The sequence below is a fragment of the Galeopterus variegatus genome, unplaced genomic scaffold, assembly GCF_000696425.1.
Source record: "Galeopterus variegatus unplaced genomic scaffold, G_variegatus-3.0.2 Scaffold6120, whole genome shotgun sequence".
NCBI lineage: Eukaryota > Metazoa > Chordata > Mammalia > Dermoptera > Cynocephalidae > Galeopterus > Galeopterus variegatus.
Genome location: NW_007732231.1, coordinates 25,403 through 48,496, shown reverse-complemented (window position 1 = coordinate 48,496; position 23,094 = coordinate 25,403). Strand labels below are relative to the sequence as shown.

At 38.4% G+C, this 23,094-nt stretch overlaps 1 protein-coding gene across 1 annotated transcript in view; it reads right to left on the bottom strand.

Moving 5' to 3' along the window:
- Positions 1-23,094, bottom strand: part of UBN2 (ubinuclein 2) — a 71,235-nt gene that overhangs the window by 36,381 nt on the left and 11,760 nt on the right. Inside the window, exons 3-6 of the mRNA XM_008590458.1 lie at positions 18,742-18,843; positions 12,806-12,943; positions 11,956-12,059; positions 9,429-9,915 (exon numbers count right to left, since the gene is read on the bottom strand). Coding sequence (XP_008588680.1) covers positions 9,429-9,915; positions 11,956-12,059; positions 12,806-12,943; positions 18,742-18,843 — 831 coding nt within the window. The remainder of the gene's footprint in view (positions 1-9,428; positions 9,916-11,955; positions 12,060-12,805; positions 12,944-18,741; positions 18,844-23,094) is intronic.

The window sequence follows — 23,094 nt, the reverse complement described above, 5'->3', positions numbered from 1 at the left end:
CCGCCGAGGGTTCGGATCCCATATGGAGACGGGTCTGCTCACTGGTTGAGCGTGGTACAGGCGCGACACCGAGGGTTGCGATCCCGTTGCCGGTCACGGTACGGGCGCGACACCGAGGGTTGCGATCCCGTTGCCGGTCACGGTATGGGCGCGACACCGAGGGTTGCGATCCCGTTGCCGGTTGCGATCCCGTTACCGGTCACAAAAAAAGACAAAAAGGAAAAAAAATTTAAAAAGAAAGGAAATAAAAAAACAGTCAAGAGGGAGAGGGCAAAGCAAGGTGGCTGACTAGAGTTGTCTGGTGCTCATTCTCCCCACAGACCAAAACAACAAACTAACTATATTTTGATGGGAATGACTGAAGAAATATGCTCCAGGGCAACAGAGGAATGACAAAATCCTTGTGGAGCACTTATGACCAGGATAGCACCACAGAAAGCAGAGCAAGGCATTCTGCCTCTGCCATTCTGTCTCCCGCAGGGACTGACTCAGAGTTAGGCAGAGAGAAGGTAAGCTAGAAAGACCCCAGCTGTTCCTGCCGCTGCCACACACACCAGCAATCCCTTCCACAAGAGGGTACCCCAGTTTGGAGAGTAGCTGGGAGTTTATGCGGCTGCAAGCCTCATAGTAGAAACCCACAGAGAACAACCCCCAGCCTCCTGACCTAAGGAGCTATGGCACAGCACCATCTTGAAACCAAACCCGCAGCTAGAGCTAGAGTGCAACCTGCCCCAGGGGCCAGTGGAAACTGACTCCCTCCATCCTAAGGCCCCACCTTCATTCTACCATGTTCACATGCGACCTAAGGAGCTATGGCACAGCACCATCTTGAAACCAAACCCGCAGCTAGAGCTAGAGTGCAACCTGCCCCAGAGGCCAGTGGAAACTGACTCCCTCCATCCTAAGGCCCCACCTTCATTCTACCATGTTCACATGAGCACCTGTGAAACCACAACCCCAGCTGCTTGGAGCCTAGGTCATACATAAAGACTGAGACCCCAGTGTTTGAACCCATGTGGCACCTCCCCATCCTCCAGGAGAATAGGTAGACATAGTCAGTAGGGAAGCCACCAATAAGTGGTGGTTCACCACATTCATGTGCACTTGCCCTGTATAACCCATGGGCTTGCTGAGCCCAGAAGTGCTCCATGAAGGCCCAATAGCCAGTCCAGCAATAGCTCCGCCTCCCGTCACGGCCCTCCACAGATCCACTGGGTCCTACTGCACTCATGTACACCTGCTCCCTGACCAACAGCAATCAGACAGCAGCTTTGCCTCTCCACTGCAGGCCTCTACAGAGTTGGCAGACCTGGCTGCAGCCTTGAAGGCTTGCTCTGAGCTCAAAAGCTGACCCAGTGGCCCTCCACAGAGCTACCAGACCCTGCTACGTGCCCACTCCTTGCCTGACCGCAGACTGGGCAGTGGCTGTCCCTCTAACCAGCAGACCTCTACAGAGCTGCTGAGTCCTGTTGCATCTTTGCAGGCATGCTTCAGGCTCAACAGCTGACCCAATAGCCCTCCATGGAGCTGCCAGGCCTTGTTGCAGTGGAGCATGCCCACTCCCTGCTGGACAGTGGATTGGGCAGTAGCTCTACCTCCATCTGGCAGCTATCCACAGATCTGCTGGGCCCTGCTACACATTTACAGGCCTGTTCCAGGCTCAAGAGCTGACATGATGGCCCTCCACAAAGCTGCTGGGCCCTGTTGCACCTGTGCACACCAGCTTCCTACTTGACCGTGGATCAGGCAGTGGCTTTATCTCTTCCAGCAGGCCTCCACAGAGCCACTTGGCCTTGCTGAGCCCATGCATGCCTACTCCAGGCCAACCAGTGGAATTCACTCATCTGACAGGGTTTTACAGAGCCACCTGACCGCATAACCCTGTACCCAGGCATACCTATATCCAGACCAAAAGCTGGCCAGGCAGTGCATGGCTACTAAAAGAGAAATCTTCAGAGCTGTATGCTCCTGCCTGGACTGACAGCTGGTTAACAGCAAATCTGTGCTTCAGAGAGACTACCAAACAGCCAGTTGGCCCTCCGCACCTGCACACATCTGGCCCAACAACCAGCCTGGAATATACAACTCAGTAAAACAGCAGCAGTATTGGCACAAACTCCCACAGTAGAGGCTACTGAGGCATTTTCAAACGTTGCTAAAGAGGACTACAACCAAAGAACCTGCACAGAGATTACACTACCAAGTCTACCTAAAACCAAAGCCAACACAACACATCCAACAGATACTCTATGACACACACACAGGAAAAAGTCATTTGTAGGTAATCCATCCCATAAAATTGGAAAAAGCAACTACTCCATTAGATGCACAGGTCTCAATGTAGCAACACAGAAACATGAAAAAGCAAGGGAAAATAACATGCCCAAAGGAACACAAGAAGTCTCCAGAAACAGATGACAAAGAAAACGGAAGTTATGAAATGCCATAAAGGAATTTCAAATAATGAACTTCAGGAAACTCAACAAGATACAAGAGAACATACAGATAATTCAATAAAATCTGGAAAACAATTCATGATCTGAATGAAGACTTTAAATATCATTTAAAAAACCAAACAGAACTCTTGGAGCTAAAGAATTCAATGAATGAAATAAAAAATAAAATTGAGAACTTCAACAACAGACTAGATCATCAGAAGAGAGATTTTCTGAACTTAAAGACAGATCTTTTAAAATTGCCATGTGAGAGGAAACAAAAAGAATGAAAAAGAATGAAGAAAGCCTATGAGACTTATGGGACATGACTAAGCAAAGAAATGTTTGAATAATAGCTATCCAAGAGGGAGAAGTAATGGAGAAAGGCACAGAAACCCTACTTAACAAGATAATAGCTGGAAACTTCAAGTATTGAGAGAGATACGGGCATTCAGATTCAGGAAGCTCAAAGATCCTCAACTAGACTCAACCTAAAAGGATCCTCTCTGATGCACATCATAATCAAAAAGTCAAAGACAGAGAGAGAATTCTAAAAGCTGCAAGAGAGAAGCATCAAGTCACATATAAGTAACACCTATTAAACTATCAGAAGATTTCTCAAGAGAAACCTTGCAGGCAAGGAGAGATTGGGATGATATATTCAAAGTCCTGAAAGAAAAAAAGCCCTCAGACAAGAATACTTTATCCAGTAAAGCTATCCTTAAGAAACAAGGGAGAAATAAAGACCTTCCCAAACAAGCAAAAGGTGAGGGAATTCATCACTACTAGCTTTAAAAGAAATGCTTAAGGGAGTGGTGTAACTGGAAATGAAAAGACAATAATTACTATAAGGAAAACATGAAAAAATACAAAACTCAACTGTTGAGGTAAACTCATAATTCAAATTCAGAACACTCCAGTGAGGTAATGGTAATATGTACATAGTTCAATCCTCTAGTATAAAGGTTTATACTCAAAATGGTCAAAAAACAACAGCTACAATTAGTGGCTAAGGAACATACAATAATACAAACACAAATTAAGGCAACAAAAATATAAATGGTAAGGAGTCTAGAGTATTTTCATGTGACTAAAGTTAAGTTGCTATGAGCTTAACATAGTTTATTGTAACTACAAGACTCTTATGTCAGTCCCAAGGTAATCACAAGAAAAGAAATTACAGCTGATACACAAAACAGAAAGAAAAAGAAAACAGAACTGACCATCACAGAAAACCACCAATCTACAGATGTAAATACCAAGAAAAAAAGAAAGTAACTAAGGATCTACAAAACAACCATAAAACAATTAACAAATGGCAGGTATAAGTTCTCACATATCAGTAATAACCTTAAATGTAAATGGATTAAACTCTCCAATTACAAGGTACAGAGGCAGCTTCCAGTCAAGATGGCATAACAAGATGGTCACCAGCATCACTCTCTCCCACAAATCAACCAATTTACAACTATTGTCCTTTTTTTTTTTTTTTTGAGACCGGCCGCACTGTGCTCAGCCAGTGAGCGCTGTGAGCGCACCAGTCATCCCTATATAGGATCCGAACCCGCAGCGGGAGCACTGCTGCACTCCCAGCACCGCACTCTCCCGAGTGCGCCATGGGCTCGGCCCCAATTTACAACTATTAAAAAGCAACTATAGCCAAGCTGGGGCCACCAGAGTTCAAGGGAAGAGGAGGAGAGACCTACAGAGTTTATGAAGCCAGGATGAGAGAAAGAAAAGATCATTCCCACCATTTCGAATCCCAGCTGCCTCAAGCCTTGATCTGGTGAGCACATGGAGCAAAAGCTGGCAAAAGCCGCAGCTGTGCCCTTTGGATGAAGTTGCTTGAAGGTGGCAGGGGAGAAGAGGGCCTTGGTGGCCCTCAGGCCAGCAAGACCACTAACAAGACCACTAACAAGTTTCCTGTGGACCCACATTGGAGTGAGAAGCTGCAACAACTGAAAAAAGGAGCCACTTAGAGGCCGGTGAGTCATCACAAGGGACCAGCACAAAGCCCGTCCCATGGGAAATGTTTGCAGTATGGGCAGTGGGGAAGATGGGCCCACCATGGGAACATTGGGGCATGACATGGCCAGCTTATCAGCCTCCCGCCCCCTTCAATCAGTGCAGGACCACTCAGTGGAAACTGGTCAGGAATACAGATCTGCAGGGGGTGCAGTTTGCTGAAAAGTCTCAGGCCCAGACCAGAGTTTCCACACAACCCAAGTGTATCAGATCTCACAAGACCTGGAAGTCAACAATTAAAACCTGAGCTGCACAAAAAGCCTTCCCCAGGGAATCAGCAGCAAAGCAGCAATTTGGCTCAACTACAGGGCTCAAATGCTGGTCCCTACAGGAAGTTCCTCAATTTTAGAAGTAAATAAAAGGACAACAAATTAGTTCCAGTGTAGAGTTTAAGTGGTGGGAACAGCAAATAACCCAACACAGAACTGAAAGAAAAAACAAAACACCCACAGTTCAGAGACAAAGTTCTGGTGTTAACTAGTAAAGGTCTCACATAATCAAAGAACACCTATAAAACCTAGAAGGACTGGAAGCCCCCTGGGCTCCCACGCCGGGAAGCAGAGAGGGCCAAAGGCCTTAGCCATGCCCCTGAAATCCACAAACAGCCCAGCAATGATCACCAGGCTACCACAGGAAGCACCCCAGGCTCCTGAGCTGGGGTGCTGGGGGACCAAGAGCCTCAACCACACCTCCCTGACATCTGCAACAAGCCAAGTGATGACCAGTGAGCCATCACTGGAAGCCCCTTGGTCTCCCAAGCCGGTGCTGTGGGGGGTCAAGGGCTTCAACCATACCCCCCTGACATCTGCACCCAGCCCAGCAACGACTGAGCCACCACTGGAAGCCCCCTTGTCTCCCCTGCAGGAATGAGGGGTGTGCCATGGGCCTCGACCACACCACCCCTCCAACCCTATCATCCTCTCTTTTACCCTCTCCCCCTCCCCCATCTGCTCCACAACAACATCTTAGAATGTAAAATAATGATAATAGTAATAATTAATTTTTAAAAATCCAGAGTGGGTATAACACATTGCTACAATGTCCAGTTTTAAACCAAAAATAACTAGACATGCAAAGAATCAGGGAAGTGAAAAAGAAGCACTCAGGAAAAAGAAAATTAGTAAATAGGAACTGAATTGGAGTGGGCCCAAATATTGGATTTAACAGACAAAGACTTCAAAGCAGCTATTAAGAATATGTTCCAGAGTTAGTAAGGCATATGCTTTGTATTAGTACATTTTCTGTGACTTACAACAGAATACCTGAAACTGGATAACTTATAAAGAAATAAATTTATTTCTTACATTTTGGGAGGCTGAGAAATCCAAGGTCAAGGGGCACAGCTGGTGAGGGCTTTCTTCTTGGTGGGGACTCTCTGCAGAGTCCCGAGGTGGTGTGGAGTATCACATGAAGAATGGGTAAAAGCGCACTAGCATGCTTCTCTCTCTCCTTATAAAGCCAACAGTCTCCTCCCATGATAACCTATTAACCCATGAATGTGTTAATCTATTCATGAGGGCAAGTCCTCATAGTCTGATCACCTCTTAAAGGCCCCACCTTTCATATACCATATTGAGAATTAAGCTTCAACATGAACTTTGGAGGCAACATTCAACCCATATCATTTTTTTTTTTCCTTTTTGTCTTTTTTCGTGTCCGGCAACGGATCGCAACCCTCAGTGTCATGCCCGTACTGGACTGGGACCGGCAACGGGATCGCAACCCTCGGTGCTGCGCCCGCACCTCGCTCAGCCAGTGAGTGGGAACCGGTCTGTATGTGGGATCCGAACCCTCGGCGGGAGCGCCACCGCGCTCCCAAGCGGCGCACTGTAGCAGTGTGCCACCGGGCCGGCCCAACCCATATCATTTTTAAGGAACTTAATGAAAGTATGTTATTACGAAGTGAACAGGTAGGGAATCTCAAAAGAGAAATGAAAATAATAAAAAGAACCAAATAGAAATTCTACAGCTGAAAAGTACAATAGTTGAAAGTTCTGGGCTGGCCAGTTAGTATGTATCAAAACATCATCAGACCGTACCCCATCAACGTGTGTTATAACACTGCACTCTAACCAACAGAGCTAACTGGCCAGCCCCTATTAAAATAAATTTTTTAAAAGTTTTTTTTAATAAAAAAGTCAAAAGGTTGAATAGTGGAAGAATGCTACAAAGTGAGAAAAGAGCAACATGAAGAAACTGCTTATCAGACAGACATGAGCATGTTAGCTGAAGATGAATTCTCATCTCCCGAAAAAAAAAAGCACCATCTCATATTTCAAAGAAAAGTATGGAGAATTCACAGTTATCAGTATGTGAAATCAATCTTATTGCTAATAATTTCCTACCAAGGGGTTAGGAAGAAGCTATATATATATATATATATATTTTTTTTTTTTTGTCCTTTTTGAGACCGGCCACACCATGCTCAGCCAGTGAGCACACCGGTCATCCCTATATAGGATCCAAACCCGCGGCAGGAGTGCTGCTGCGCACCCAGCGCCGCACTCTCCCGAGTGCGCCACGGGCTCGGCCCTGGAAGAAGCTATATTAATCCTCACTTGGCTACTAAAGAGACAAATGTCATTTTTGATATGAGATATGACAGAGCCTTACGATATTAAAACACACTAATTACTAACCAATTTTATTTATGAAGTGAGAATAAACATAACATAGTAGAAAGAGTGCAAGCTTTGGAGCTCCACAGTCCTGAGTTTAAATCCTGATTCAGAATCCTGGCTTGGCCACTTAAAAATTATGTGTCCTTGGACAAATCATTTAAACTTCTTGAACCTTGTTTCCCTCATCTATTAAATGGGAGAAACACTATCTAAGCTTGCATTATTGTTGATAGGATTAGACTGTGTGGTATGTAAAACATATCAAACTCAGTCAGGGCCATTGTTTTTAAAGAGGTAAATGGGGCCTTGTGAAGTGCAGGACACAGCAATACCACACCCAATACACAGTATCAATTTTTGCTAAATAATCAATAGCTATCATTATTAATTATACCTTAAAAAACATGAATCACATCACTAGTAGTTTTTAAAAACCAAAAGAAACTAAAGATTTTAGGGGTGAAGCAATGTGGGATAGCAGAAAGCATATACTTTGGAGTCAGGTGAATCCTAGTGTTTAAATTCTGGCTCTACCGCTTACTAGGTGTGTGGCCTTGACCAAGTTACTTAACCCTTCTCCACTTAAGTTTCTTAACCATAAAAAGGAAATAATACCTACACCTCATACAGAGTTGTTGAAAAGATTAAACTAGAAATCTATCTGATTAACGGAAGTATAAACAGATTATATGCTTAAAAAAATAAGCACAGAAAATAGCAAAGGAATGAAAACAAAGAAGGGGAGGAGCAATAAAACAGAATATAAAAGAAAATGCAATAAAGATCAATTCTATAATTTAACAACTGTAGATCAGATAAAATCATTTGTTAAAGGAAAAAATCTTGGATTAGGTCAATAAACAAGTATTCACTCACATATTATCTATAAAGAAACAGCTAAAATCAAGGAATTCCAAAAGGCTGAAGGTAAATGTTGGGAAAAGCCATACAGTGGAAAAATAAAGAAAAAGAGTCTACAGTAAAACCAGACAAAATTAAATTCAAGGTGAAAAGCATTAATAGGACAAAAAGGGTCACCAAATGATAACCATCACAGTGAAGATACAACCATCAAGAATCTTATGAAGCAAACGACACAGCATAGAAATAAACTGCAAAAACTATGATAAACATGAGTTGTAACTAAAAGAAACACTGGCAATAAGATACTTTAACACACTTCTCTAAGTCTTGGACTGATGAGATAAATTAAAATAAGTAAAAACATAGAGGAATTAATTAGTAAATCATAACCTCAGATGAAACACTAAAGAACAAAAAAACCCATAAGAACAGAATTGGTAAATAAAATCCATGAGCCAGTTACTGAAAAACTTAGATAAATCTCTTGCCCCCCAATCAAATGTTTAAAATTTGGAAAGAGTTAAGAGAAATGTAACATGGAGATAATCAACAAATTTTAAAATGTGATTTAAATGGAGAAATCCTAGGAGAAAAAAGCAGGATGTAGAACAGTCCATACATTACAATCCCATTAACAATTATTTTAATAATAATATATTTGCACATGCCTGGATTAAAATCCAGAAAAATTTAACAGTGGTTATCTCTGCTGGAGATAGGGAATGTCGGATGTTGGGATCTTTCCCTAAGTATGAAATATATTCTGTATTGCTTGTATTACTTTTGTAATCAGGGAAAAAAACAACTAAAATATGGTCTATGTTCAGACAAACTGGCTGAAGTTATGAAAAAGGGCACATTGAGCTAGGTTTGGCATATTTTAAGACAAAATATGATCTCCCTGAGGTGAAAAGGAGATGTGTGAGACATAACTGGATTTGCAGCTAGTTAAACAAATGAAGATTATGAATCCAAGTTGATCTGGAGAGTAATACATTGTGACAGGCTACAAGCTCAACTCTAATGTTTGTCCTAGTGGGAAACCAATGCATGCTTACTAAAACTGCCAATTAGCTGGAAAAAACAGATTATAAAATAACTAGATGTCAACATAGTGTGGACCAAGTTCAGGTACACTTCTGCAATGTCGCTAGTTGCTCCTTTCTTTGCTCTATTTCCTTTACATGATTATGTAGCTAATAAAAATTGTATTTATAAAACCTACACAGAAAAATATTTATTTATAAGGTGAACTGAAATAATAAAAGAATCAACTGTATCCGTGTTATAACTATAGTTATTTCTATTTAAAATAAAAGGCCTATGTATACATATAGTCAATGCCTGAAAGGAAATACAGAAAATAAAACTGTTTTTCAAAGGGTGTTGAGTCTACAGGTTATTATCATTATTATTATTTTTCTTTAAAAGCATTTATTGTTGCATCTGTGCAGGAAATAACAACCAAAAGAATTATACTTACTACACGAAGGTCCTCAATACGTTTTTCAAGAAGAACAGGTAGACCCTCTGGGAGTGTAGGTACCACCTTGGGCATAACCTGAGAGGAGTAGGTTGGCTGGGTGGTGGTTCCATTTTCTCCCCCTGACTCAGACAGGGGGCTACCATCAGAAGCAGCATCCAGTAATCTCTCAAAGTCGAAATCATCTAGCATCTCTAGGGCATTTTCAGCATCCTGAAACAGTTCATGTTCATTTGTGCTAACAAAAATGGGGAGGTCTGGATCAGCACTGTTCAGATTTAAGTCTGGGACATCATTCCCCAATGCTGCAGCAGAAGGGGGTTTATTCAGAGAGGAGGTCGATAAGGTCACTGGGACTTTGGGGTTAGACTCCTTTTTTAATGCATCCTTCTCTTTCTGAAATTTTCGTATCATGGCTGCTAGAGAAAGAGAATCTTTGTAACGTTTCTTCTTTTTTTCAGACTTGTGTGAATTTAGAGCCACAACTCTGTGAAGAAAACAATGATCAGTTATGCTACACATGGTTCTAAAGGTTAAAGCCTGTGCAAATAAGTAGGCACAGAATTAAAATGGTTAATTTGATAGTTGGCAGAGCAAAGTTTTCTTCTTAATTTCTTATTAAATTATACTTTTACAATAGCATCTTCTCCAGCATCATCTGAATTGCCACCTATGATAGGCAAATATGTAAATGGCATTACAGTGAAGAAAATGAAAGGAATAATGTCAACAGGAAATAAAACTGAATTTAGCTCAAGTTTATCAAAGCATACTAATTTTACTACTCTTTTTGGAATGTTCATATTCATTAGCACATCTATAACATAAAAATTAAAAGTATAAGTATAAAAAATTAACCAAATAAAGAATTGCACTTTTGCTGAAAACTGAGTTGCCTTATAACCGGGGAAGTCCACATCGTACACCGTCAAACTGGCACCCCAGACGGTTTGTGCTACAAACTGCCAAAGATATACAAAATCCAATGTCTCAATCTGTGAGCCTTTATCCAAGACCATGTCATCTACCCAGACCCTATTCTATCCACTACTACCTTTTTTTTTTTTTTATTAAAAGATGACCGGTAAGGGGATGTTAACCCTTGACTTGCTGTTGTCAGCACCACGCTCTCCCAAGTGAGCCATGGGCCAGCCCTATCCGCTACTACCTTCTGATCATTTTTCACTTTCTATTTTAGAAACAGCGGTATTATGCAATCAGACTGTAATGTGTAATTTTCAATGACAACCTTCTCCCTACAGAAATTATGGGGAAAGATCTAAGTTTAGCAACCACTTCCTCTAAAAAATCTTTTCTAAATCCTGTGGCTTAGATGCTTCTATGTGCACAACAGACTGAAAGATTATTAGTACCTTGAAGGCAGGCCCACATTTCAGTTATTATATGCCCAAACCTCCTGGTATACAGAAGGTACATAAAAAACATTTGTTGAATGAATGAGTTATTAAGTTGAGAAAACAATAAATTCAATAAAAGGCATTACTTGTAGCTTATGTTCCCAAAGACGTTCACTTGTAAATAATGAACATTTAAGACAACCATTAGTAATATACATATTTTTTTCCCTTAATAATTTCCTAATGACTTAGGTCAAATTAATGACTATAATCTCATTTTTAGGAGGAAAGAAATACTTCCCTACATCAACCTTTAGGATACTGATAGCCCAAAATTCAGATGCACCTCCCTTGCTAAGGAGGGTAGGAAAATCCAGCCTCTCACAAGTATCTTTACCTTAGCTTTGCAAAAAAAGCCATAAAGAAGTGGAGGAAATTGGTAACTTTATGACTGCATGGTACAAATACTTTATTCTTCTCTCTTAAGGCTTTTGAGAAATTCTATTTGGTTTTTAGTGGCAATATTGTTACCTAATGTCACAAGCATTAAGAATAGCTAAATAAAATCAATAAAAATGTTCATATTAAAACAACCATAAATCATTTATACACAGGCTACTGCCAATCTTGAATCCCCTAACTTTAATTTTAGTACCAAAAGATTAAAATAATTTGTTCAATGTTTTTTTTTTTTTTTTGTCTTTTTCGTGACCGGTAAGGGGATCGCAACCCTTGGTGTGGTGTCGCCCACACCGCGCTCATGAGCGCACTGGCCATTCCTATATAGGATCAGAACCCGCCGCGGGAGCATCACTGCGCTCCCAGCGCCGCACTCTCCCGAGTGCGCCACGGGGTCAGCCCTATATCATCTTTTCAAACTGGTTCTTTTGGTAAAAATTTGTAATGAGCAAAATACTTAATAAACTAACCTGTGAATTTGATCTAAAACACTATGAGTCTCTAAAATGACAAAGCGAGTCTCTAAAATGACAAAGCTTTACTTTTATTAATAAATACTGTGATATTATTAAAATATAAATTAATGGGTCATTAATATTTATAAATACGTATTAAACTAGACACTAGCTAAATTGAACTAATTAATGGTTGATATATCATGCTAAAAGGACAGTCACTCTGTGACATTAGTTCACTTAGGTTTAACATACCCCAGTTGTTTGGGTACTTTTTTCCTTGGCTTTTTCTCCTTTTCACCTTCCTCTTTTCGCTTCCGCTTCTTCATGTCAATATCATCTTCTTTTATTTTGGGAACCTGCAAAATGATAAAAGAATGCGTTATTTATCCAAGTATCAACATTTTACTCTTTGATGTCAGCAATTCAGCATCCAGGACAGTATTTTTTCTCAAATATTAGCGTACATTAGAATTGTTTGTTAAGGGCTGAGCCTGTGGTGCACTCGGGAGAGTGCGGCACTGGGAGCGCAGCAACGCTCCCGCCCGTGGGTTTGGATCCTATATGGGGGTGACCGGGGCGCTCACTGGCTGAGTGCAGTGCGGCTGGTCTCAAAAAGGACAAAAAAAAAAAAAAAAAGAATTGTTTGTTAAAAATGCAGATTCTTGGAGTCCATGAGCACTCTCACCTCTGGTTTTGATTTAGTTATCTGGGGTAGGGTCTTATAATTTGCATTTTTAACAAGCATTTTGGTGATACTGGTACAAGTCAGTCTTTGGACAACACTTCAAGAAACACTTACTTAAGAACACTATTCATTTCCCAAATACAATCTATATAAATTCTACAGAAATTTTTACAAATTACATCTTAGGAAAATGATAGTTATCCGAACCCGTGGCCTTAGTGTTAGCAGCACCGCACTATCCCGAGTGAGCCACGGGCCAGCCCCTTCAAAATTTTGTTTTTAAGGATGTAATTAACTATAGGTTCATGAATGGTATTTTACCTTTCCTTACATTCACAACTGTGGCACAATTAACATTCAAAACATATCCTGTTATGTGAACATTCTTATTACTGTTGCAATGTCAAATAAACTTACTTTGGGTGGCTTGTGCTTTTGGTTGTCTGTAGTATCGTCTTCTTCAGTATCTGAAGCTTGGCGAAACTGTAGAGTGCCAGTGTTGATATAAAAGCCTCCATATTTTGTTGTTAGAGAAGCAGGAACTAATTCATCATACTAGATTTAAAAAAAAAGTTTCAGATATATTCTATCGTCTTTAATTCTATAAATATGTCAAAGAAATTTTTATGCCATGGCAACATCTTCCTTAAATCCTAACTGCAAAACTGACTACAATGAGGATGTTTGTGGAATAAATTTAGAAAAAGTTAATATCTGGAATAAAAATTAGCTCTGGTCATTTGGTATATTCAGAAAAGGAACTTCTAGACAAACAAACAAACAAACAAAAAAAAGTCAAAATAAAGCTACTATTTAAAAAAAAAAAAAAAAAGAAAAGGAACTTCTAGAAGCTGGCCAGTTAGCTCAGTTGATTTTAGTGTGGTGCTGATTAACACCAAGCTCCAGGGTTCAATCTCTTTACCAGACAGCTGCCAAAAAAAGGAAAAGGAACTTCTGGAATAATGAAGTAAAATCTAAATACATCACCTGCTAAGAAAAATTTAAAGATCACTGCTGTTATTCCTTTTTTTTTTCTCCCCAGTGCTGCTATTCTTAATGACAAATGGTTCTGATGAGAAACTGAAACAAGTTAAAACAGATGACTAAACATCCAGAAAAAGAGTAAATTTCATTTCCTACCATATCAGTATGTAATTTTATTCTCAAGGAGATTATAAAGAATAACATGCTTATTTTTTTCCGTCTTACCTCTATGCTTTTAAGTAAAGAAAATTAAAAAACGTTTAAAAAATAGCACATATGTTTTAACGAGAAGCAGAAAAATAACTGCCCAGTTCATTAAGCATATACTTGAGGGTCTGGAATGAACAAGGCACTTTGCTTTGAACAAAGGACTCAAATTGTCTAAATCAAACTTATGTCCTCAAAGTCTAGATTTTAAGGTTTATCATTATCTCACCGGATGAACATGAACAAAAAGCCAACTTGAAATGAAGGCCAATCTTAACCAAACGAAATTGTTCCAGTGGGAAAGAAAAAAGGAACTACTTATCTAATAGGAGAAAATCACCTGCCACCTGGGGTCCCCAGAGCTCTGGGGTTCCTCATATTATACGACTAATCTTTAAGAAAGTCAGATTTTTAAGGAAAATTCTTTGCCATGGGCAAGGAATATACATTTCCTACCAGTGACTGTAAAATATTAAGGCTAAGTACAAAAGTTGTGATTTTTACCTGTATTCTTTTAAATTATATAGAGAATGGAAAAAGAAAGGGCATCCAGTTGAATTATACTGAATTAAAAAGAAATGAAAAATGAGTGAAGAAAAAAGAGAAAGAAATGGATGATTTTCTTGTTGTGCTACTTGATACACTTCTATAAAGATCTGCAGATAGGATCTCACAGAAAAAGGCTGGTACTATCTGCAAGCAAAGGAGTGATGTGAGGAGTGAAGAATTAAAAGTGAAAAAGACTTTTTAGTAATTATTTTGAAAACGTGTAATTGTGATAAAATAAATACACCTGTACACTTTGCATACATACACTCATACCACGCTTTATAGTTTTCAATGCTTCCTCATACAAATTATTTCATTTGATCCTCATGATACTCTTGTGAGGCAAGGAAGGCAATTATTCATATTTTGTAAGTGAAAACCAGGTAAGTACCTTACCCCAAAGCAATTTTGTAAGTTTATGGCAAAGTCACTGGTTGACTTCCGACCCATCCACTACTACTTCAAGCAGCTTCAGAACATTCTTCAGGAGAACAAATTCTTTATGAATATTTAATATTTAATTTAGCCATTTAAGTAGAATGTGTTAAAAGGCAATGGACTCTGAATTTAAGAATCAGAAGGCCTGGATTTAGATCCTTCACCAATAACTAGCTATTGTGACCCAGGGCAAATCACTTAACACTGATTTTTGGGGGGTTGTAAAACAGGGACAATATTACTTACTTCACAAAGTTCTAGTAAAATTTAAAAGGGACAACCTAAATAAAACTGTTATTCATGCCTGGTATTATTATTTATTGGTAATAAATAAAAACATTTTTTTTCAGTCCTTTTACAATCTGGCAGTACAAAGGTGAGACTAAAAATAATCTTCAAAAGCATTTATTTTCAGGTATTTTTAGTAATAAGTAGTACATGATTCTGAAAATTGATTTCACTCTATCAAATAATATACAGCACTGAAAACTTACAACACAATGAGAAGAACAAGGAATCATATGGTTGGGATCATAATTGTTTTATATCTGAATTATCTCATAAAAAGAACCAGTAATATGTTAAAGGCAATGATACTAAGTTACTTTGCAAGTCAAACGACCTATATTTTAGTTCAATTTTCTCTTATAAAACAGGGACCTACCTTGTCCCATAAATGTCAGTAACTAATTGTATAACTCAACAACTTTTACATACAAATTCATCCTTATTTATTAAAGAAGTAGCTTTCAAATTTTCTTCACCACAACCCAAGTACACATCAAAACCCAGCACACACACATAAAAATTACATAATCTGCTAGTTATGTATTATGATAGGTCCTATTCTATTCAATTTCATTTTTTAAAAAAATACTGGTCACACCCTCTAAATTGATGTATAATCCAATTATGGTTCCAAAAGTCAGTTTGATAAACACTTCACTCAAATGTTCTGAATGCTACAAAAGAAGCTATTAAAAATGCTATTTATGGGCCAAGCCCATGGCGCACTCAGGAGAATGCGGCGCTGGGAGCGCAGCAGCGCTCCCGCTGTGGGTTCGGATCCTATAAAGGGATGGCCGGTGTGCTCACAGTGCTCACTGGCTGATCGCAGTGCGGCCGGTCTCAAAAAAAAAAAAAAAAAGCTATTTATGAAAGGCTACATACTATATGATTTCAACTATAAGACATTCTGGAAAAGGCAAAACTATGAAGTCAGCTAGAATAAGTGGTTGCCAGGGGTTAGGAGGGAGGTAGGCATGAATAGGCAAAGCAAGGAGGATTTTTAGGGAAGTGAAACTGTTCTGCTTGATGCTACAATGGTGGATATATGTCATTATGCATTTGTCCAAACCCACAGAATGTACAACACCTGGAGTGAACCCTAATGTAAACGATGGACTTTGGTGACAATGTTGTATCAATGTAGGTTCACCAATTGCAAAAAAGGATTGGTCAACAGCAGGGGAAGTTATGTGTGTGTGGGGACAGAGTGTATACGGAAACTTTCTGTACTTTCTGCTCAATTTTGCTGTAAACCTAAAACTGCTCTAAAAAAGAGCTTATTCATTTAAAAAAACCCAAAAAACACTATTTATGTAGCATGAGTACATGCAATGCCCTTTTATATATGGCTGTGTACCTTCCTGGGTTATTCAGAATTCAAAATCTACATATAATGTTAACGCTACTACTAATGCTTTATGCTCTTCAAGCATGTTTATATTCATTATCTTATTTGAGCCTCATAATAATTCTGTAGGGTAAGCAAGTCATAGCAGAGAAAACTGAGTGATGCTAAAAGACTTGGTCACATGGGGAACTAGAAACTGAGTTGGGCCTAGAATCTAGGACTTCTGCCTTGAGTTCCAAATCAAGGTCAAGTCTCTTGAAAACATTCCATATTCTAATCTACTGGTTGACAACCTTTTTGGTAATAGAAGGCCCTTTCTACTCCAAAGGGCATTGTCAGCATGTTACTTCTACAGACCAAGATGCCTGGTATGGTAAACCAGTTTATGTTAGGACTCAAGAAATAATTTAGGTGTATGACAGGATATTTAGTATGCCTCATGCTATAAGTCCTATCACTCTCTTACTAGTATATGCTTTCTTGTCATCTATACAACCAAGCACTGTAGCAACAGAAAAAAGACATACTAGTTTGTGGGTAATGTAATAGTCACCTTAGTGTCACTTTCTGTATATCTTAAGTAATTACTGCACACTACAGAGAATATAATAATCCCAGGGTTTAGATTACTCTAGTACACTGACAAGAATGAAAGAACATATACCTTACCTACCCCAAAACATGGTATATCCTCATTCACTTGCTGTGATCAACGAACTGTTATAGTTCTTAAATATTCTCCTAAATTCCTCTTCCTTTTGTAAGAGAAAGAGGATTCCAGGTAAAAAACCACAGGGCTTGATCAAAACAGACTGGTGATAAAGGCTGGCATTCAATATACCACCACTGTAGTAAGGCATGGCAGCAACAAAAAAATTAAGTACATTTTAAAGATGTCTGCCACATGAACTTCAACCTAGTAGCACCAATCTTCAAGATCATCTGGTTCTCATCTTGGAAGTCATTTCATAAGAGACCTGCCCAAGTTTGGGAATATCAATACAAATTCAAGCTGCAAATATCCTGTGACCAATAAACCACATGAACTTCAACCTAGTAGCACCAATCTTCAAGATCATCTGGTTCTCATCTTGGAAGTCATTTCATAAGACACCTGCCCAAGTTTGGGAATATCAATACAAATTCAAGCTGCAAATATCCTGTGACCAATAAATTCCACTGCTAGAAATTTATCCTACACATATATTTGCACTTCATAAACACCCTGCACACACATTCACTTAAGTAGATAAATGTACACAGATGCTCAATTACTTATTCATTAGCATGTAACATTGGAAACAATTTAGATGTACATCAATGGAGGATTAGTTAAAAAAGTCATGCAACTTAGATATATTCCCTAACAGCCATTACAAGGAATATACCTATGTACTAACATGTAAACATCATTAAAATATAATGTATTTTAATAGAGAAGCAAGGATTAAAATATGAATCATACTATGATCTCATTTGCATTAATTTTTTTAAAAGGATATACAGGTTGTATTCTTACTATACATGGAAATTTCTGGACAACTACACAAGAAGCTTAACAGTGTTTATCTCTTGGGAGTGGGACCTTTGGGTACTTTACCTTTTACTTCATAACCATCTTGCATTTTACTGTTGTTTTACCATAAGCATATACTGATTTTATAATTAAAAAAAGAAAAGAAAACACCAAAAATAAAACCAAAATCCCCAAACAACAAAAAAAATCTCTTCTTTAGGCCTCACCTCTAGCAATTCTAATTTAATAAGTGTGAGGTAAGACAAGTGTACAAAAATTTTTCATCTCTGATTGAGAACCATTAATTTAAAGTAATGGTTTTCAGCACTGGGTTACAACTTTTTCTTTTTTGAAACTTATTTTTGTTCTCAGTTTGGGCAACGGGTGATGATGGAATCAATGCTAATTACACATGTCTGAGAATGAGCAACTATTAAAGAACCTCAAGAGATTCTTTCAAGAGCTGGAAGGGAGCACAGCACATTGAAAATAATGATTTAGTACAGAGTCAGCAAAACACGATCTGCCAGCCAAATCCAGCCTGTCAGTTTGTTTTTACACAGCCTGTAATCTAAGAATCATTTAAATCAAAAGATTAATATTTCACAACACCTGAAAATTACATGAAATTTAAGTTTCAGAGCCCATAACGTTTCACAGGAACACAGCCACATTCATTCATTTATGTATCGCCTATGACTGCTCTCATGCTACAACAGCAGAGCCAAGTAGTTGTGACAGAAACCGTATGGCTCACAAAGTCTATAATGTTTACTATGTGGCCCTTTATAGAAAAGTTTGCCGAATTCTGGTCTAGTATAATAATGTCATAATGACTCAACTCGGACCAACCAAACATCATAAAATTTTTAATTTGCATTATTCTTTTTTTAAAAAAACAGCAAAAAAATCTCTAAGCACAAATGAATACACTCACTGAACTATTTAAGTTACTTTACCCTTGACTTCTACTATCCCAAACTAACAAAGAATTTGCTGCTATATTAAAGATACATTACTCACAGCCTCTGAGTTATCAATAAATGGATCTGTCTCATCATAGCCAAAGCCTATATCAATTAAATCTTGTAGCCGATCCTTCCGGTGTTTACGGGGTTTCCCACCCTGCAAAGAACAGACACGTTAGACTGATTCAGTACTCATGCTGTTTCCATAAAGTTAAAAAAAGACCTGTTAGAAGAATTCCAATAATTTTTGTAGATAATCCCCACCTCCAGTAGGTTAAGTCCCCCCAGACCTTGAGTGTAAGTTGTGCTTACCTTGCTTCCACAGAGTAGAGTATGGGGCGGCAGGGGAGTAACTTATTAGTGGAAAACTTGGCCAATGTCACCTCAGCGAGGTGATCACAGTCAACATCAACTGTGACTAAGCCATGTTGGTAGCATGAATGATGTGATAAAAACTGCACTTTACCTCTGTAGTTTTCCTCTCGAAAGTCTATAACCCCAGTCTAACCATGAAAAGAACATCAAATCCAAATTGAGGAACAGTCTACAAAATAAGTGACCAGTGCTCTTCAAAGCTGTCAAGATTACGAAAAACACAAAAAAATCTAACTGTTGCAGTCTAGATGAGCCTAAGGAAACATAATGACTAAACTTAACGTGGTATCCTGGATAGGATTCAGGAACTGAAAAAGGACATTAAGGGAAACTAGTAAATCCAACTAAACTATGCAATTTAATTCATAGTAATGTATCAATGTTGGTTCCTTAGTTGTAACAAACGTATTGTATGAACATAACATATTAACAATAGTGGAGAGTGAGTGAGGTCCGTATGGGAACTCTCTGTATTGTCTTTGCAACTTTTCTGTAAATTCACAACTATTAAAGTTATTTTTTAAATGTCACAGAATTATACACGTAGACATAAAAGAAAGTGAAAAATGACTGCACACAAAAACTAGTGAAATTTAAATAAGGTGTGTCATCAAGTTAATCACATTGTGCCAACGTCAATTTCCTACTTTTGATTATTATAGTTATGTAAGATAGTACCACTGAGAGAAGCTTTGTGATGGGCACAAGGGACTTCTATGTACTATATTTGCAACTTCTTGTGAGTCAATAATTCTTTTTAAATAGAAAGTTTTTAAAAAGTAAAACAACAACAAAACAAAACAAGCCAGTTAATGTAGATCCAATTATTCAGGTCATACTTTACAGAGCCTTTCCACTTAGGCTGATTACAGCATAAAGAACTCATATCTCAGGCATAAAACGTTACGTGTATTCTGAAGGTTATGTATAAGCTTGGTATAAGTAGTTTAAACGATCAGGAAGCCTAATACTGTGGCACTACTAAATCAAGTATGGTAGCTCAGTCTTTAAGACTTTTTTCATTTTTTTTTTTTTGCATTTTTCAAATATTTTAATTACAATGGATGCTTAGGCAGGGCTAAATGACTTGGTATGTGCGTATTCCAATTTTTACCAAAAAAAAAAAATGCTAACAAAAACATTGTTAAAATCTAAATTTGGTTTCTAAATGCAGTACCACATATAAAGCATCCCATGAATATGTTAAAAGTCAGACAATTTTTTTAATACATATTATGGGGTAAGGAGTTGACTATCAGTATTTGTGTACAGTGTGTGATGATCAAATCAGTATTACTAGCATGTTCATCATTACAAATCATAATTACTTTTTGTGTCCCTTACCCAATTACTCCCTATCCCCACTGAGGGCAAAATCTCAGAATGACAATTATTCTCAAGAAATACCAGTTGGCAATCTTAAAAGTATACGTGCATACATACATATATACCCACACAACATACATGTGTGCTTAGACACAACATACGTACTAAGTTGTCCTTATTTTCCCCATATCTGCAAACTGGGACCTTTATAATAGGTTATAAAATTATGTCAAGAATCAGAAGTCATGGGAAAGAAAGACATATTTCTAGGACAGAAGTTATTCCATAAAGAAAAAGCATGCACAAGCAGTTAAGTACATGAGAGGTAGTTTTACCCTAAAAAGAGAGAAAGATCTAAGTACTATATAAAAACACACAGATAAAATTAATGAGGACTAGCCCTGTCACATATTAATTATGTTTAAAGTTATGGCAGTTAAAATAGATAGCAGGTATATAAGAATAAACAGATTAATGAACAGTGTTGTTCAGAAACCTACCCTAGTATATAAGAATTTAATATGAAAAAGGCAGCATTACAACTCAATGAAGAATGATTAATAAATCAAATAAATGGAAATAAAATAAGATACCAATTTCATCTACCAAATTACAAACGTTTAAATCTGGCAAGATGGAGAAGAAATAAGACTGCTCAAACATTGCTGATAAGAGTACACCAATAAAACCTTTTTGGAGAGCAATACAAAAGCATTTGCCAAGAGACTGTGCAATGCTCTTACATTTTCTTCTTTTGCCTTTCCTCAGTTTTCCAAATTTTCTATGAAGTATTACTGTCATAATGGTAATATGTTAAAATAATTTTTAAAACTCTTCATCTTATTTGACCCAGTAATTCTACTTATTTGACCTAGTAATTCTGTAAGTTATGTAGCTTATTTCAAACCATTATTTAAATTCAAAAGTATCTATTAAGAACTTACGCTATAAAAAGCAATATGTTAAAATTGCAGAAAGAATTTAAGTATGAAAAGTCCTTGTCCTCAAGGAACTTAAAACAAGATAATGCACTCAACAAATTTACTGAGTACCTATCATGTACCAGCCCTCATGGACTTTACAGAACTGTGGAGGAGGAGGAGGATTAATCAAGTAACTACAGTAGTTGTAAGTGGTAGAAAGGAAAAATACAGATTGTATGGAGACCTTTTTAACAGAACACCTAAGCAAGGCTTTCCTAAGACATTCATCCTCAGACAAAGACAGGTGGAGGTAAGCACTTGAGGAAGCTACTGAAGGGATCTGAAAAGGGATTACAAATCTTCTAACCCGACAAGATTAGTGTTCAACAAAATCACTCCGGCTATTGCATGGGGAATGAATACAGTCAGGGAGGAGATCAGTTAGAGAGAATAAAATGCAGAGATTTGCTAGAAAGTCACACATTACTAGTAGCATAAAATATATACCTAAGTGACAAGCATGATGATGGTGATGATGACAGTCACCATTCACTAAGTATTAACTTTGTATTAGCTCCTATACTAAGTTCAACCATCTATTATTTCATATTTGACAAATGGGTAAAATTAAAGTTTAAAAAGGTCATGTAACTTGTCTAAGGCCACAAAAAAAGTGGTAGAGCCAATCTTCAAACTCATGACTGTCAGACTCCAAAGTGGTCATTCTATTAAAAATTTTATAGGAGACGGGCCGGCCCGGTGGCGCACTGCTACAGTGCGCCGCTTTGGAAGCGTGGCGGTGCTCCCGCCAAGGGTTCGGATCCCACATACAGACTGGCCGCTCACTGGCTGAGCGAGGCGCGGGAGCAACGCCGAGGGTTGTGGTCCCGTTGCCGGCCCGGTACGGGCGCGACACTGAGGGTTGCGATCCGTTGCCGGGCACGGAAAAAAAAAAAAATTTATAAGAGAAGATATAGAACCTATGGGGTCATTTTTTAGTCAGACACATCTTACACTCATACCAAAACTGAAATCAGTGTCTTCACTGTCAATTGTCTCCAAATTAGCTTCTTCCACTTGACATTCCCATTTTGTTCACCCTTACTATTTGTCTGCCTTAAAATCTCATTATTGGCTAAAATTAAGAGTGATGATATCAAATATTAACAAGATGTGGAGCAACTGGATCTGCAATACATTGCTGGAGGGAATCAAAATGACACAGACAGGGCCAGCCTGTGGCTCACTTGGGAGAGTGTGGTGCTGATAACACCAAGGCCACAGGTTTGGACCTATATAGGGATGGCCGGTTGGCTCACGTGGGAGAACGTGGCTGATAACACTAAGTCAAGGGTTAAGATCCCCTTACCGGTCCCCTTTAAAAAAAAAAAAAAAAAAAAGACACAGACACTTTGGAAAATAGTTTGGCAGTTTCTTATAAAGTTAAATATACACTTACCATATGACCTAACAATCCCACTCTTACATGTAGCAAAGATAAATGAAAACATATGTTCACACAAAGACCTGTACTCTAATATTCAGAGAAGCTTTATTCATAACAGTCATAAACTAGAAACAACCCAAGGCCCATCATCTGGTGAACGGATAAACAACTGTGTACATAATCCATACAACAGATTACTACTCAGCAATAAAGGGAGGAACTACTGACACATGAAACACGGATGAATTTCAAAAGCATTATGCTAAATAAAAGAAGCCAGACACATTAGACAAAATATTACATTTACAGGAAACTCTAGAAAAGAGTAACAAGAAGT